Below are 18,821 nucleotides of genomic sequence, written 5' to 3'. Positions count from 1 at the left end.
TAAACACAATCACCACCCCCTTTTCCAATTAGAGCTAGAAGACTGTTTGAGTCACTAAATGTGAATATACAAATTCCTCCAGTAGTAAAATTTACCTCCGCCTTGGACAATGAATAAAATGAAAACTTGCACACAATTAAAATATTTATCAAAAAAATACTTATATACGCCATCACACCATAGATAACATACAATAGAACATATGAACCGAAAAGGTCCACATTATGCAATATTCACAGATGGATCTAAATCGGAACATGGAGTGGGATATGCTGCAGTGTCCCAGGACAAATCATACCAATTCTCTCTTCCTAATACAGCTTCAATATTCACAGCAGAACTTTGCGCAATAGCCTCGGCCATAAAAATAATTAAAGAAACATCACTCAATTAATTTTGTGATTTTTAGTGACTCGAGAAGTGCCATAGAAGCCATCCAGAGTTACAAACCAAAAATAATAAAGTAAAACAAATTAAATTATCACTTCATAAATTAGATATATTATTGGGAAAAAAGTAGAAATATGTTGGATCCCTGCCCATGTAGGGATCAAAGGAAATGAAGAGGCTGACAAAGCAGCCAAAGAAGCAATACAAATGACAAGAATCAAGTGTGAATCTCCCAATGAGTGATTATGTAACATACATAAAGATGGGTATTTTGTTTTTTTAAGGAAATGGCAACATATTTGGAATGAAGAGTCAGAAAATAACAAATTAAAGCAAATAAAACCTGATGTTGGAAATGGAGTTTCATCATATCAGAGAGAGACATGAACAAGTAATTCTGACACGTCTACGTATAGGCCATACCCGTCTGACACATGGACACTTAATGAGCAGCCCACACGACTCTGCTCCAGAGTGTTCGGAGTGCAAGGAGTTGGTAACAGTCAGACATGTCTTGTGCGAGTGTCCAAAGTATGACCAGCAGAGACTGTCAACTTGTTTTGGAAATAAGACAATAAAAGAAATTTTTGTCAGAATCTTTTACATTGTTTTAGGTAGTTTCCGAGTTTTGACTTTTTTTGAGGAACTGCATTTTAATTGATAAAATATAAAACATTGGTGTTTTTAGTGAATTTTAAAACATTTCAAAAAGTTAAAACTAATTCTGAATTTTGATATACCGTTTTAGTATGTATGTAAGGGAACATGATAAAAGTATTTATTGTGTGTGTGTTCTAGTATGAAAGCATTTGCCATGGTGCAATTTATTTATTTATCCTGAATGACCACTTTGGTCCCAGCTCTGGCCTAAGAGCTAGACCTGGCATTTTATCTAATCCTTCGGCCAGCCCTAGGAGAGCTGAAAATCAGCTCAGTGGTCTGGTTAAACTACTTTTATAATAATAATAATAATAACCACTGACCCTTAAGGTAGTGGAAGCAACCTTTCAGGCCGCCCTGAAAGACGAGCCCCTGCCTCAACTACGTGAGACGGAACCCACCTCTCTCTTAGTCCCAGGCTCCGAGACGTACTTCGAGGGGGCAGTTCCTACTTTTTCAGTAGGAAAACTAAAGGCGGACTGTGCCACCTCTCTCTTTAGTGAGAGACTTCCTAGGTTGTCGGACTCCCTCATCCAGACGGAGTACGACGCCCGGACCAGGCTCGCGAGATCCCTTTCCTTCATGCAGTGTGACCTTTACGACTTCCTCATAGCCAGGAGGAATTGTAGGAAGCACGTTGTGGCAGAAGCTACTATCCGCCATGAACCGAACAAACTGATTGCTTCCTCAATTTGGGGAACGGACCTCTTCCCAGCACCAGTGGTAGCAGAAGTCCTTCATGAAGCCTCAAAGGTTAACCAGTGCCTCAGAGTCAGGTGGGGACTGGTAGCAAAGCGGAGGCAGGAATCTTCTGGTCCTAACCAAAGGATCAAGAAGAAACCAAGGAAGTTCTCTCCCTTCCAGCCTTCTCAGCAGACGTTGGTTCAGGCAGTCCCAGCATCACAAGGGCAACCATCGTCGAAGGGTCAGCAACAATACCTTGTCCTGACCCCTCAGTCCCAGCAACCTCAACCCTCTACTTCCTTTGCTGTCTCGCCAGCTTACAACTCCAACTATGAAAGCCAGAACTTTCAGGCATTCAATAGGTTTGCGAGAGGTAGCAGAGCAAGAGGTGCCTCTCGATTCAGAGGGTCCGGCAGTGCTGCTAACAGAGGAAGAGGTTTCCGAGGAGCAAGAGGTGGCCGCCCCTCGGCAAACCAGCAGGAGAGTCCCAAGGTAGGAGGGAGGCTGTACCTCTTCCGCCAGCGGTGGGGGTTCAGCCCTTGGGCTCAAAGTATAGTGACAAAAGGCCTAGGTTGGAGTTGGCTAGAGGGCCCTCCTCCAACAGATTCTATCAAGCACCAACAACGGAATTGGTAGAGTATACCAAAGACCTCCTTCTCAAAGGAGTACAGTGGTCCCCCCGTATTCGCGGGGGATGCGTACCTTACACACACACACACCACACACACACACACACACACACACACACACACACACACACACACACACACACCCCGTGAATAGTTAGAATCCGCGAATTGTTTGGAACCCCTTTAAAAATGCTAAAAGGACAGCCTATTTTGTTAGTTACAACTCAGGTAAAACCCACTAAAAATTTTCCTACATGGTTTTTATTAATAGTTTTATCACAAAAAGTGCATTTTATGATGAAATTCATCAAAAAAAACCAGGAATTTGTGGATATTTATCATAGAAAAATACCGCGAATGCGTGAATTTTCCGCGAATGTGTGAGTCCGCGAATCTGGAGAACGCGAATACGGGGGGTCCACTGTAGTCTCAAGAGTCAACAATTTAAAATTTCAAGGACACTTGTTCAGCGTGCCAAAGAAAGACTCGGAAAACCGAAGAATCATCTTAGACTTGTCCCATCTGAACTTATCATTCATTGCGACAAGTTCAGGATGCTGACCGTTTCACAGGTACGGACCTTACTTCCCCGTGGGGCCGTCACAACCTCTATAGATTCTGACAGATGCCTACTATCATGTCCCATAGCCAGACACTTCCATCCGTTCCTAGACTTCAAACTAGGCAACAGATCCTACTCCTTCAAAGTAATGCCATTCGGGCTCAACATAGCCCCCAGGATCTTCACCAAATTGGCGGAAGCAGTAGTGCAAGAGCTAAGGAAACAGGGAATAATGTTAGTGGCTTATCTGGACGATTGGCTTATTTGGGCAAAGAACCCCAAAGAATGCAAGAAGCAACGGTCAGAGTGATCAAATTCCTAGAACATTTAGGTTTTCAAATAAACAAAACCAAGTCCAGACTAACACCGGAATCTCGATTCCAGTGGTTAGGCCTTCAGTGGGACTTACAATCGCACACAAATCTATCAATTCCGCCGTTGAAAAGGAAAGAAATTGCAAGAGCTACAAAACAATTTCTCAAACGACAACTAACATCCAGGAGGTGCCAGGAGAGGATCCTGGGCTCACTCCAGTTTTGCATCAGTCACAGACGTTCTGCTAAGAGCCAAACTCAAAGATATTTAAAACAGAGTATGGCGCTCAAGAGCAAATTGCAGAATCACGGGACAAACTAGCCTCTATCCCAGCGATCTTACGGAAACGTCTCCGCCCATGGACGGAGACAAAGAATCTTTCAAAAGCAATTCCTCTACAGTTCCCTCCTCCATCATTAGTGATCCACACAGACGCCTCACTAACAGGGGGGGAGATACTCCCAGTACGAAAAAGCTCAAGGAAATTGGTCGTTAACATTCCGCCACTACATAATCAATGTACTGGAGGCCATGGCAGTATTCCCTCACTGAAACGACTCCGTCCGCCCAAGAACTCACATTTCAAACTAGTTCTGGACAGTGCAGTAGTAGTACACTGCATCAACAGGGGCGGATCCAAGTCAAGCCACTTGAACCATGTCATGATAGCCATCTTCTCTCTGGCAAACAAAAAACAAATGGCACCTGTCAGCCACTCACCTGCAGGAGTTCAAGAACGTAGTAGCAGACGCTCTATCTCGCTCCGCTCCGTTGGAATCGGAGTGGACACTGGACAGGAGTTCATTCAATTGGATCAGTCTACAAGTCCCCGGACTCCAAGTAGACCTCTTCGCCACGGAGTCAAACCACAAACTCCCTTGTTACGTGGCACCTGACCTCGATCCTCTAGCATACGCTACGGATGCAATGATCCTCGATTGGAACAAATGGAAGAATATTTACCTCTTCCCTCCGGTGAACCTTCTCATGAAAGTTTTATACAAACTCAGAACATTCAAAGGCCAAGTAACTCTAGTAGCTCTCAACTGGCCCAAGAGCAATTGGTTCCCTCTACTCCTAGAGTTGAGACTCCGACCACTACGGATTCCCAACCCCAAACTAACCCAGTTAGTGCAAACTCAGACTGTGTCCGCTTCCTCAAGAATTCAGAAAACCCTAACTTTATGGATTTCCTGAAATTAGCAGCTACGAGGAATGCAGAAATTGATCCCCAGAATATCTCATTCTTGGAATCAGATAAAAGAGAATCTACTCTCCGGCAATATGATTCATCTGTCAAGAAACTACAGAGCTCCTTAAGATGTCAAATTCCCAAGTCATGAACAACGAACCTAGCCATAACTTTCTTCAGATCATTGTTTGAGAAAGGTTTAGCAGCAAGCACTATCACTACGACCAAATCAGCTCTTAAAAAGATCTTCAAATTTGGTTTTAGCATAGACCTTATGGATTCATACTTTATGTCCATACCAAAAGCTTGTGCTAGATTAAGACCATCAACGAGACCTAAATCAGTCTCTTGGTTCCTAAATGATGTCCTCAAACTAGCCTCGGACATTAACAATGACTCTTGCAATTATATAACCCTCCTGAGGAAAACCCTATTTTTATTAAGTTTAGCCTCCGGAGCTAGAATATCAGAACTGTCAGCCTTATCAAGGGAACCAGGCCACATTGAGTTCCTCCCCTCAGGGGAAGTCCTCTTATCCCCAGATCGCCATTTTCTAGCCAAAAATGAAGATCCACAGGACAGATGGTCCTCGTGGAAAATCCTACCACTACCTGTCCTGTCAACTCATTAAGAGCCTACCTAAGCAGAAGAACTCTGAAATCTTCAGGCCCGTTGTTCATTAGGAGGAATTGTGGTACATTATCCCTAAAAGGGATAAGGCAACAAATTTTATACTTCATTAAACAGGCCAATCCAGAGTCCTTTCCTTCGAGCCCACAATGTTAGGGCGGTGGCCACATCTATTAATTATTTCCAACACATGAATTTTGACAATCTTAAGAAATATACAGGCTGGAAATCTCCGACAGTTTTCAAACGGCACTACCTAAAACCCTTAGAAGCCCTCAAATTTCCAGCAGTGGCAGCTGGAAACACAGTTTCTCCTGATTCTTAAATTTTCCTATAACTTCTTGTAGCCTTCCCTTCTACTGCCCCATTGCACCCTTACTTAGTTTATTTTGTCGCCTCCATGTATTGGGTTACCTTGAGTTTTGCTATTGTTCATCATTCAAGTTGGATTCAGTTCCATTCTTTTGTATATATCAACTTATAATCCTGTCTCTGCCTAACCTGTATATTTATTGCTTGTTGTTAGGCTAACTAATTTTAAGTTATAACCCATGTTTTAGGGCTTATACTTTTCCATATTGTAAGACTGTAATTTTAGTTTATTATACTATTAACCTTACAAGTGTTTAACTTTACCTTCTTAATTTATCTGTACTGTCCCTCAAGCTTGGTGTTTTAGCATTCTCTGGTACTATTTCACAGGGCGACACAGGTTAAGCCAGAAAAGGGATTTTGACGAAGGAAAAATCTATTTCTGGGCACGACCTGTGTCGCCCTGTGAAACAAACCCCACCCTGTAGTTAGATTGTCCTCACCCAGCTTACCCCAAGCTTGGAGGCTATCTTCAGGAATGATGTCTCAGGCATCGGAGGCGCTCACGGTAGTAGTAGGGACCGGATAAGCTGTAGCACCGGGCTCCTCCGATTAGGGGTTCGGGGTTTTGTCGAAGGAACGAAGCTAAATGGCAAGGGAACCCCTTACTACTGGTAGTGATTCCACTCGCTCCTTACTATACCGACACTTCTATTAGGTGAGTGAGCATTTATCTTGGCATTATATTGTTTCTTTTTTCTCTAGGATGAATAGCAATATTTATTCCTAAGAAATAGTATCCAAGGAACCATTTCACAGGGCGACACAGGTCGTTGCCCAGAAATAGATTTTTCCTTCGTCAAAATCCCTTTTTTTTGCTAGATATGAATTTTTCATTAAGGTAACAAAATAAACCCTATAAATAAGAAAAAAAATTGTATAAAAAGAAGACGAAACATAAATTGGAAAAAAGGGTTTCATTTGATTGTTCTATAATGTCTTTCTGAGTTATATACCGAATTTCAGTGCTATAGCTTTTAAAATATGTGAGATGATAGATTTTGAAGGTCAATAAGTTTAGTTTTGAGATACGGGTGTTCAGTTTTCCTTCGTATATTTATAAAGACAGTGTTAATAAATAATGATTATTATGAATGCATATATCTGTTTTGGGTATTAATAAACCAAAACTATGTTATTTCTCATAATTTAATCATAAATGATGATCCCTTTGCTCATATATCGTAGCCTGGGGCACTGTGTCAGGCAAGATTGGGCAATCCTTCCTACGCAACTCTCTCTCTCTCTCTCTCTCTCCCTCAGTAACTCGGCTTATTTCAGAGAATTTTCTTCTTCTGTATGTTTTCCTTGTATTTTCCTCTTTGGCATGATGAAATTCTTGCCGAAACAAAGATAAACTTAAAAGCAAGAGAATGTCAGAGGTGAAACTCGAACGTGTGCTCTCTTTTTTTACAAAGACAATGTTAATAAATCATGATTATTATGAATTTCATATTCCTTTTTGGGTATTAATAAACCAAAACTATGTTATTTATCATAAATGAAGATCCCTTTGCTCAAAGACCGTAGCTTGGGTTACTGCACGACGTGTGCATCAGGCAAGACTGGGGCATTCCTAGCTACACACCCCTCCTTCTCTCTCTCTTCACTAACTACGCTAATATTGCATATATTATGATATTCTGTAATCATATTAGAGCTAATTTTCTTCGTCTGTATGTTAGCGAGATGTATTGCTAGTCTTTTCCTCATTGGCTTGATGAATTTCTTGCTGAAACAAAGATAAACATATGTAAAAGCAAGCGAATGTCAGAGGTGAAACTGAAACGTGTACACTACAAGAGGCTTCTCCTCGCACTGGAAGGTGGTAAACTGACCAAGTTCCCTCCTGCCGCCTCATGGAATCTCTACAGATGCCATTGCTCACAATTGCTTTGGCATTAATTATCAAAATTTACGATAACAAGAAATATTGCATTTTCTTGTACGGATCAACGTTTTTGGTTTATTGAGATACGTTTACTAATTACCCTGTAACTACGAAAGTAAGAGGAATTTTGACAAAATATTTTGTATATGTATTCTCCATTGCCAAACAAAGCTCCTTGAATTTTTTCATGACTGCATTTATTGCCTTATACCCCCATATATAAGGGTTCCGGCCGGCCCCCTTAAAGGTGTCGACATCTCTTCCTGGGAACTTTCCCTGCTAGTTAAGGGGTTTGAGCAGTCGAGTTCTAGAGAGCTCAAGCCTCCGGCGTGGGATGTTACTAAGGGTTCATTTGAACCCTTGTGTCGCTCATCTGACAGGAACTTGACGCTCAAGACAGTTTTCCTTCTAGCCTTAGCATCTTCCAAGAGGGTAGGAGAGCTCCATGGTCTGAGGTATGAGGTGAAGCGCACCAGGGGTTGCAGGTCAATGCCCTTCGAATTTGTCCCAGAATTCGTGGCCAAGACCCAAAATCCCTCTGTGCACAATGACAGGTTCACTTCGTTTTCCATTCCATCACTGAATGACTTTGTGGGTGGTGATACTCAAGAGCTTTTGTTGTGCCCTGCCCAGGCCCTGCGTTGCTATCTTAACCCTCTTACGCCGAAGCCCTAAAAATCAAAACCTTTCCCGTATGCCGGCGCCGGTTTGGAGTGAGCGCGGAAGCGGAAAAAATAATTTTTTCAAAAAATCACAGCACGCTTAGTTTTGAAGATTAAGAGTTCATTTTTGGCTCATTTTTTTTGTCATTGCCTGAAGTTTAGTATGCAATCATCAGAAATGAAAAATAATATCATTATCATATGTAAATAATGCGATATATGGTAGCGAAAAAAAAAATTCATAGATAATTGTATTCAAATCACGCTGTGCAAAAAACGGTCAAAGCTAACGAGTTACTTTTTTTTCGTTGTATTGTACACTAAATTGCAATCATTTTGATATATAATACATAGTAAAATAATAAAAGCAACACCGGAAAAATATTATCACAAAATGATGTACGAATTCGTAACGCGCGGACGTAAAAAAATTTTATTTTCAAAAATTCACAGTAATTCTAAATATTGTTCCAGAGACTTCCAATTTGTTTCAAAATTAAGACAAATGATTGAATGTTACGATACTGTAAGAGTTTTAGATTAGAATTGCAGATTTCGACCATTTCGGACGAGTTAAATTTGACCGAATGTCGAAATTTTTATATATATTTTTTTATATGCACATATTTCGGAGATGGAAAAAGCTACAACCTTCAATTATTTTTTATTGTATTCTTCATGAATTTGCGCACATTTTGATATATGAAACTCTATAAAAAGGCTAATATTAAAAGGAGCAAATATTAGGATAATGCAATGTACGTATTTCGGAGGACTTGCGCCGCGAATCAGCGAGCGGAGTGAAGGTAAATATATTTTTCAAAAATTCACCATAAATCACAATATTGTTCTAGAGACTTCAAATTTGTTTCAAAATGAAGAAAATGACGGAATATTACTAGGCCTAGAGTTTAGCTTACAATTTGCGTTTTCAACTATTTTGGTAGAGTCAAATTTGACGGAACGTGGTTTTTTTTCTATTTATCGTGATTTATATGCAAATATTTCGAAAAAAGAGAAAAGCTACAACCTTCAATCATTTTTAGTTGTATTTTACATGAAATTGCGCACATTTTCATATATAAAATTTAGTAACAGCTAATTTTAAATGGTGCAAACATTTCGACAATCGGTTACCAAAAAAAATTCTGATTTTTCGGAAGAAGTTACGCGCGAACGTAAGGAATTTTTTGATTTTTTTTTTTTTTTTTTTTTCATAAATTCACCATAAATCGAAATATTGTGCTAGAGACTTCCAAGTCATTGCAAAATGAAGGTAAATAATTGAATATTACTAGAATATAAGAGTTTTAGCTTACAATTGGGTTTTTCGACCATTTCGGTAGAGTCAAAGTTGACCGAAAGTTGAAATTTTTGCACTTAACATTACTTATATTAAAATATTTCGAAACTGATAAAAGCTACAACCATGGGTGTTTTTAGTTTGTATTGTTGCATGATTAAATTGCGCACATTTCCATATATAAAACTTTATGTAACGGCAAATTTAAAAGGATGCAAACATTAGGACAATCGCACGAAAAAATTTATCGGAAGAGTTATCGCACGAACGTAAGGAAAAAGTTTTTTCATAAATTCACCATAAATCAAAATATTGTGCTAGAGACGTCCAATTTGTTGCAAAATGAAGGCAAATGATTGAATATTACTATAATATAAAAATTTAGCTTACAATTGCGTTTTACGACCATTTGGTTTCGGTAGAGTCAAAGTTGACCAAAGGTTGAAATTTTGGCACTTATCGTTATTTATATGAAAATATTTCAAAATTTATAAAAGCTACAATCATGAGTATTTTTTTTGTTGTATTTTACATGAAATTGCGCACATTTTCATATATAATACTTCATGTAAAGGATGATTTAAAATGGTGCAAAAATTATGTCAAAGTGACGAAATAATTTTTGAGATGTGTCACTGATACTTTTTAGTGCGATAAGAAAGAAATTCGCGCTTGCGCGCCTGCGTAGCGATTGTAAACAAAACAACGCCTTGATCCGTGAACTCCCAGCATCCCCAAGGCGCATGATTCAAAATTTTTCGGCTGTAGGCCTATAAGTATTTTTCCGCGAATTTAAAAAAAAACTTTTTTGAGCCGACGTATGATACGTCCAATTGGCATACGGGAGACATTTTGACTCGACATTTAATACGTCCAATCGGCGTAAGAGGGTTAAAAGGACTCGGCACCTTAGACCAGGCTGCTGCAGACTTTTTGTTAGCACAGGCCCTACAAGAAAGAGGTGTCTAAGAATACTATCTCTCTTTGGGTATGGGAAGCCATCAGACAGGCATACTTGACTCTTGATGATTCCATCACCACGTCTGTGCAGGCTAGAGCGCATGACGTTAGGGGTATTGGTCCCTCTCTGGCTTTCAAAAAGAACTTAGCTGTACAAAGAGTGCTGAGCGCTGGTACTTGGTTACATCAGTCCACGTTTGCCTCTTTCTATCTTACGGATGTTGCCCACAGATCTACGGATACGTTTTCCCTGGGTCCTGTGGTGGCTGCCCAACAGGTTGTGTAACTCATAGTTGCCCTTAACAGGGCACTTTTGTATCTTAGATGATTGTGTGGATGAGAGAATGAGTGAGTTGGCTGGTCACCTTTCTCTTGTACCTTTCCCTCTTCCTTCAGGCGGGTTAAGGAATAGACACGTCATTCACTGGACTGATCTGATACAAGTGAGTAACGTAGTCATACTGATAGTGTGGTCGCTTAATATGCAAATATCAAACCCGCTATTCGGTAGCATATGGTCCACTCCTTGGCAAGGAGGAGTTGAGAGTATTACAAACCCTGGTGTGCTGGTTTGCTTTGGACAGTCAAAGTTTTTCTCTTTGGTTCCCTATACAATGGTTCTCCCATATATCATTGTACGTCACTCAGGGTCTGAATGGTTAGATATCACTTTATCTAGTTTCTCAACAGGCTTCAGTCCCTCTCCAGAAGCTGGACTGGTGGGTAGGCCCCCAGCTAATTTAGGATGTCTTGTACCTCCCTCCAATTATGAGTCTATCCTATTGTTAAGACCGATGGTTTGTTCGCGTATGAACAAATGAAAAATTTTCCAAGATAATTTGTATTTTTCATAGCTACAAACCTGAGATCTTAACATATACTGCCCACCTCTAGCCGCCCCTCTGTGTGTTAAGACATCCTGAGTTGGGAAAGACTGACGCGTTGGCGTAGGTGAATAGTCTTTGACCATTCTTCACCCGATTTACGCATGCATTGCCAAATATCACAAGATTCCTTGCTTTCATTTGCTTTTTTAACTGGATCCAGCTAGGCACTAGAAATTATCCTATTGTTATGACCTCAGGTTTGTAGCTATGAAAAATACAAATTGTCTTAAAAATTTGTCGTATTTCTTTCTTTATAAAAATAGCATCTGAATTCAGATAAATCTTTGAATTCAGAGATACAGCTGGAAATTGAATTGCTCCCTTGTACAGTGATCCCCTCGTATTTGCGGGGGATATGTACCAGACACCCCAGCGAATAGTTAGAACCACCACTAAAAATGCTTATAACTGCCTATCTTGAAAGTTCAAATACCAAATGCGTACCTTAAATATCATCCTACTTCAAATATACCTAAAATTACTAACCTATTATTGTATTAGACTTTGAGGTTATATTATTAATATAATTTCAAAGTCATCTTGAACATTTTACCATTAAAAATATATACCTACAGCCAATAACAGACTCCCCCGCCCTCCTTCCTCCAATTGGATAAAAAGAGCTGTAATTACTATTTTTTTTAATCTTAAAAATATTTGAAAATTAGTTATAAGGTAAATCATTTATTAATATTTGAAAATTATTTATAAGGTAAATCATTTATTTATATTACAAAACAATAAACATACGTAAGAGAGAGAGAGAGAGAGAGAGAGAGAGAGAGAGATGTTATTGCTTAATCTCAGTAAACTTAATATTATTTGATAACTAGTACTGTATATTATTATTTCACCATAAAATATAGTAATGCATAAACATCCATGCCAAACAGAGGGCAAGAGATACCACTATGACATGAGTATCTCATGTGGCCAGAGAGAGAGAGAGAGAGAGAGAGAGAGAGAGAGAGAGAGAGACTCCCTCCCCTCCTGGTACATTACTTGATATATTTGACAGCTGTTGGTCCTCAGTTTGGTACCTGGAGTTTGAAAGAAAGATGCATGAAGTCTGGGATTGCCTTTATTCTTACATAATTTTTTAATTTATGAACTAAAACTTTACTAATTCACTTTAGTATTTTTAATGAATTGATATTATTGTTGTTAACGTTAATATTGATATTTGAAAATTAGTAAATCATTTATTTATCATACAAAAAACATACATAGAGAGAGAGAGAGAGAGAGAGAGAGAGAGAGAGAGAGAGAGAGAGAGAGAGAGAGAGAGAGAGAGAGAGCATTCTAAGTGTCTCATAATTGATGCATATGTATGCTTATGCCCTCAACACTTGTACACATACTAAAAAATGTGTAACACATCAATAATGCATTAAGTACAGTACAGGCAGTCCCTGGTTATTGGTGGGGATTCCATTCCCAGGGGTGTGCCGACGCAAAAACCGCCATTAACCGAAAGTCAGTGATTTATGGCACCATAATGATGCTTATGGCATCATAAAATGCTGATTTTAAATGCCATAAAACTGGATCGCCGATAACTGAGTCCGCCAGTAACTGGGGACTGCCTGTGCAGTAATACTGTTGAAAATAGGAAAGAAGCCCACAGGGGCCAATGACTTGAAATTCCAGCCTCAAAAAAATTTGGTATTTTAAAAGAAATAATAGAAGGTAATAAGAAATACAGAAACAAAGAGATTAAATATTAGAAAAAATGAACAAAATAAATAAGCAGACAGAAATGTTAGTTGGTAATTAAAATACAAGGAGAACTATTCTAGGGTAGTAATGTGTTGCATCTTTGCTTTAACTTTTTAAGTTCCAATTGCACATCATTTCTGGGAGACTGTTCCACTGTCCAGTGCTATGAGGAGTGAAGGATCTCTGGCACATTTATTGTATATTGGTGCTGCTGTTCAGCAAATCTGGTTGCTCTTGGTAGGAAATGAGGATCAGGGATCAGTTGCGAATATGAAAGATCTGTTAAAATACAACTTATGAAAACTTGACAAAGACTATTCGTCAATGGTCCAGTCATAACTTGTAATGTTAGGAAACCTGAAACCTACCGCCATGAATAAGTTTATCTAAAAGAGAACAGCCCCACCAATATGTAAATGTGTCTTGCTGTCAAACTTCATGGTTCTAGAGATCCTTTATTCTGTACACCTTTGGACAGTGGAACAGCCTCCCCCAGAGGATGTGTAATTGGAAATTCAAAATCTCAAGCAGAAATGCAATGCATTACCACCCTAACGCTACTCTTCTTGCATTTTAATACATTATCTATATTTATTACAGTAATTAATTTTAAAATTTTATAAGCAGAATTTTTTTTATTTCACTGTACACTTTATCTTGCTTCTTTGTAATGAACACCATACTCTTTGGAAGCTTGAATTTCAAGTCAGGGCCCTTGTGGGCTAGTTCCATATGAATAGGTTTCATCCATTGAAGAATAATAATAAAAGATCTATAAATGACCCAAAACAGGTTGCAATGATTGTATTACTTTATTTATATATAAATATATGGGGCTTACGTAGAATACATCTGTGTGGCATTTGCTGACACTTTCAGTAGATGTTTATCGAAAGTGAAAGTATGATGAGAGTCAAAATTTGCACCAAGAATAGTTAAAGCTTCAGATTTACTAGGATGCTTTACTTGGCTGATGCCACCCACTCCAGAGTGGAAAATGTTTAGTGAATATAGTGTATCCCTTAAAATTTAATGTCTGGAAATGAGGTTTTTTGTGGTGGTTTATTGAATAAATAGCCTTAAAATGTAATGTAAAAAATGTTAATTTGTCTTTTATTTTATACAGGGTTTAGTAGCCAACGAAACCTTAGGTTACTATATGGCCCGTATTCAACAGTACCTTCTCAAGATTGGCATTAATCCCAAAAAACTAAGATTTCGGCAACATTTAGGAAATGAGATGGCTCACTATGCATGTGATTGCTGGGATGCAGAGTGTCTTACTTCTTATGGTTGGATTGAATGTGTTGGATGCGCAGATCGAAGTGCCTATGATTTAAGTCAACACACAAAAGGCTCAGGTATGTACATTGATTTATAAGAATTCTTCTCAAATTATAAGAAAAAGTGGAATGGAAATAGTATGCTAAGGTTTTATGCATTAGCTTCCTAATGTATTGCATTATACAGGTATATTTGTAAAACATCAGAAATTGAAATCACTGATGAAAGTTGTGAAATAAAAAGCTTAACTTTTAAATTTTGAATTACCTTATTTTTTAGCATCTAAGGTTTGGGTTTTGTCACAAAAAGCCCCTAGAAAATCTCTATACCTCATGTGCTCAAGGTCAGGTTTTATGTAGGTTTGGGCAACTGGCTGATGATGGTTTTAGTGCTATAGAGTGCCTACGAGTACATACTCTAAATTTCTTTTGAGTGATTAACAACTGAATATTATAAACAAATTTAATTGAATAGGTGTATAGTAATTATAATAATAAATTACAAATATATAGTAGACCCCCAATATTCGCGGGGATTGGTATCACACACACACACACACACACACCCGTGAATAGCTAAAATCAGAGAATACATAAACCCCCTCTAAAAATGCTTGGAACTGCCTATTTTAATAGTTAAAGCAAAAAAAAAAAAAAAAACTAAAAATGCTTATACCCAAGTATTTTAATAGTTTTATTACAAAATGTGCATTTAGTCACAAAAGTATAAAGTAATTTGTGAATATTTCTCAGTGAAAAATACAGCATATAGGCAAATTTTCTGCAATTAATTGCCCATATGTGGTCCGTAGAAAAATCAGTGAATAGGCGAGTCTACGGATAGCAGGGGCCGACTCTACTTATTCACTTTGTAGTAAGCAAACCTGTGTTCGCAGCAGCTATGTCTATTGAGTTGGTATAAGAGAACAGCAATATGTTTTACCAAACCAAAAAAATGTCTGTAAATTTTAGCACAGTATATATATACACATTTATTTTCTGACTGATCATTGATATTATGGAAAAGTAAAAGTCATACCAGAAGAGTTTCTATGATATAATCACCACTTCAGCAACCGAAAGAAACAGAAGGGTAATTGTAATGAGGATAACAAGGGATGTAAAATGTAAATACCTGTTAACAAGTACAGGCAGTGCCCCGGTTACCATTGGTATTGGTTACCCTCTGTAGGGTTTATAGCACCGTTGTCTGGTTATCAGTGGCATAGGCTATTGTATTATAAGATAAAAACAAACCTATCCTGTTTTGGTTTGAAATATGACTTAAATATGTCTTGTTGTGAAATAGGTTTAGTTAGTTTTTTTATTAACCCTTCAACGCCGATTGGACGTATTAAACATTGACGAAAATTAACCGACGTACGAAACGTCGACAAAAATAAGTTTAATTAAAAATTCACGGAAAAATAGTTATAGGCCTACTTGGCAAAAACTTTTGAATCACGCGCCTTGGGGGATGCTGGGAGTTCACGGATCAAGCTGTTGTTTTGTTTACAATCATTACCCAGGCGCGCAAGCGCGAATTTCTTTCTTCTCGCACTAAAAAGCATCAGCGACACATCTCAGAAATTATTTCGTCACTGACATAATTTTTGCACCATTTCATATTAGACGTTATATTGAGTTTTATATATGAAAATGTGCGCAATTTCATGTAGAATACAATAAAAAAACAACTTAAACTTATGGTAGTAGCTTTTATCAGTTTTGAAATATTTTCATATAACAAAAAGTGCCAAAATTTCAACCTTTGATCAAATTTGACTACCGAAATGGTCGAAAACTGCAATTGTAAGCTAAAACTCTTACATTTTAGTAATATTCAATCATTTACCTTCATTTTGCAAAAAATTGGAAGTCTCTAGCACAATATTTCGATTTATGGTGAATTTAGGAAAAAATCTTTTTCCTTACGTCCGCGAGGTAACTTCCGAAAAAATTATAAATTTTTTGTCCCATTGTCGTAATGTTTGCAGTTTTACATTAGCTGTTACATAAAGTTTTATATATGGAAATGTGCGCAATTTCATGTAAAATACAATTAAAAACAATCCATGGTTGTAGCTTTTATCAGTTTTGAAATATTTTCATATACATAACGATAAGTGCCAAAATTTCAACCTTCGGTCAACTTTGACTCGACCGAAATGGTCGAAAACCGCAATTGTAAACTAAAATTCTTACATTCTAGTAATACTCAATCATTTACCTTCATTTTGCAAAAAATTGGAAGTCTCTAGCACAATATTTTGATTTATGGTGAATTTTATAAAAAAAAAAAAAAAAAAACAAAAAAAAAAAAAAAAAAAAAACTTTCCTACGTCCGTGCGGTAACTGCCGAAAAAATCATTAATTTTTTTGTCCGATTGTCGTAATATTTGCACAGTTCTATATTAACCATTGAATAAAGTTTTATATATGAAAATGTGTGCAATTTCATGTAGAATGCAACAAAATACATCCATGGTTGTAGCTTTATCAGTTGAAAAAATATTTTCATATAACTAACGATGTGCCAAAATTTCAACCTTCGGTCAACTTTGACTCGACCGAAATGGTCGAAAACCGCAATTGTAAACTGAAATTCTTACATTCTAGTAATACTCAATCATTTACCTTCATTTTGCAAAAAATTGGAAGTCTCTAGCACAATATTTTGATTTATGGTGAATTTTATAAAAAAAAAAAAAAAAAACTTTCCTACGTCCGTGCGGTAACTGCCGAAAAAATCATTAATTTTTTTGTCCGATTGTCGTAATATTTGCACAGTTCTATATTAACCATTAAATAAAGTTTTATATATGAAAATGTGTGCAATTTCATGTAGAATGCAACAAAATACATCCATGGTTGTAGCTTTTATCAGTTTTGAAATATTTTCATATAACTAACGATGTGCCAAAATATCAACCTTCGGTCAACTTTGACTTGACCGAAATGGTCAAAAAACGCAATTCTAAGCTAAAACTCTTACATTCTAGTAATATTCAATCATTTACCTTTATTTTGCAACAAATTAGAAGTCTCTAGCACAATATTTTGATTTATGGTGAATTTTTGAAAAAAAAAAAAAATTTCCTTACGTCCGCGCGGTAACTCTTCTGAAAGAAAATCAGAAATTTTTTCATCCGATTGTCGTAATGTTTGCACCATTTTAAATTATATAAAGTTTTATATATGAAAATGTGCGCAATTTCATATATAACTCGACCAAAATGGTCGAAAACTGCAATTGTAAGACAACACTTACAGTCTAGTAATATTCAATCAATTACCTTCATTTTGCAACTAACGGGAAGTCTCTAGCACAATATTTCGATTTATGGTGAATTTTTTAAAACTGCTTTTTTTTACGTCCAAGCGTTACGAATTCATGCATCATATTGTGATCATATTTTCTCTGTGTTGCTTTGATCGTTTTGCAATTTGTTATCTACCAAAATCATCGCAATTTAGTGTACAATACAACGAAAAAAATAATTAACTCATTAACTTTAACCATTTTGCTCACAGCGCGATTTCTATACAATTATATATGAAATTGTTTTTTCGCGCTGTCATATATTCCAATATTTATATATGATATTTTTTTCATTTCTGATGGTTGCATACTAAACTTCAGGCAATGACAAAAAAAGGAGCCAAAAATGAACTCTTAATCTTGAAAATTAAGCATGCTGTGATTTTTGGAAAAAAAAACTTTTTTCCGCTTCGGCGCTCACTCGCGAACGCCGCCAGCATACGGGAGACACTTTCAGAAATACCGGCTCAGTGTTTAATGGTTAATAGATGTTGCAGTTGTTTGGTTATCGGTACTTAGCCTAAGCACCGAGAGACCCTCATAAAATACAAACGTAACGAATATGCATCTTACCAAATTCTTACTAGTATTAATTTATTTAATTTCAAACACCCGTACTTTACTATAAATTTCTTAAAAGGTGCTATTCTGAATGATAATATAAATAATAAGGCTAGTAATGTGTTACCAAAAAGGCATCAACTAGCACCAGCTTCCTTAAAAAGAAACAAAAGAAATCATGATCATGAGAGCCAACAAAGGTGGAGCTATAGTAGTCATGAGCACAAGTGATTATTTGGAGAAAGCTTATGCCCTTTTAAATGATACCCAAATGTACCTCACCCTGCTGTCCCCCCACTCCCCTCACTGCCATCAAAATGCAACAAGAATTTAATAGAAAACAGAAAAATAGCTAATTCCTTTTCTATTCCTTTGCACAAAGTAGTCTTATAAAAAATCTCATCAAGATCCCCAAGTATACCTTTTGTGGTTGACCTAAGGTTCACAAACCTGAGTGCCCCCCTCAGGCCTATTATTGCTGCTTGTGGTTCACCGCAAAACACATTAGCAGTCTGGTTGGTTCAGCTTCTAAATCAGTATCTTGGCATGTTCTCAAGTGCTCATTTGCAGCATTCATTCCAGTTTTTACAGCCGGTCAAAGATAGTAATTGGGTAGACGAAAGGATGGTGGTTTTAGATGTTACAGCATTATTTACTGAAGTTCCATTAGAATATGTGATCACAAAGTTACAAGAAGAACATGATCAAGGTCATGTGACTTTCCCCATTCCTGCGGAGCTGTTTTATTGTAGTAATTAGATTACGTCTCGTCCACTGCACAGTGGTCCCCGGTATTCAC

The 18,821-nt window shown here is 37.4% G+C and overlaps 1 protein-coding gene across 2 annotated transcripts in view; it reads left to right on the top strand.

Moving 5' to 3' along the window:
* LOC135200302 (glycine--tRNA ligase-like) overlaps positions 1 to 18,821 on the top strand; it is a 674,105-nt gene that overhangs the window by 433,474 nt on the left and 221,810 nt on the right. For both annotated transcript variants that reach the window (XM_064228841.1, XM_064228850.1), the window contains one exon: positions 13,983 to 14,217. In XM_064228841.1, the coding sequence (XP_064084911.1) occupies positions 13,983 to 14,217 (235 nt within the window). The remainder of the gene's footprint in view (positions 1 to 13,982; positions 14,218 to 18,821) is intronic.

This window comes from Macrobrachium nipponense, chromosome 23, assembly GCF_015104395.2.
Source record: "Macrobrachium nipponense isolate FS-2020 chromosome 23, ASM1510439v2, whole genome shotgun sequence".
NCBI classification, from domain to species: Eukaryota; Metazoa; Arthropoda; class Malacostraca; order Decapoda; family Palaemonidae; genus Macrobrachium; species Macrobrachium nipponense.
This window is presented reverse-complemented; position numbering and strand designations above follow the sequence as displayed.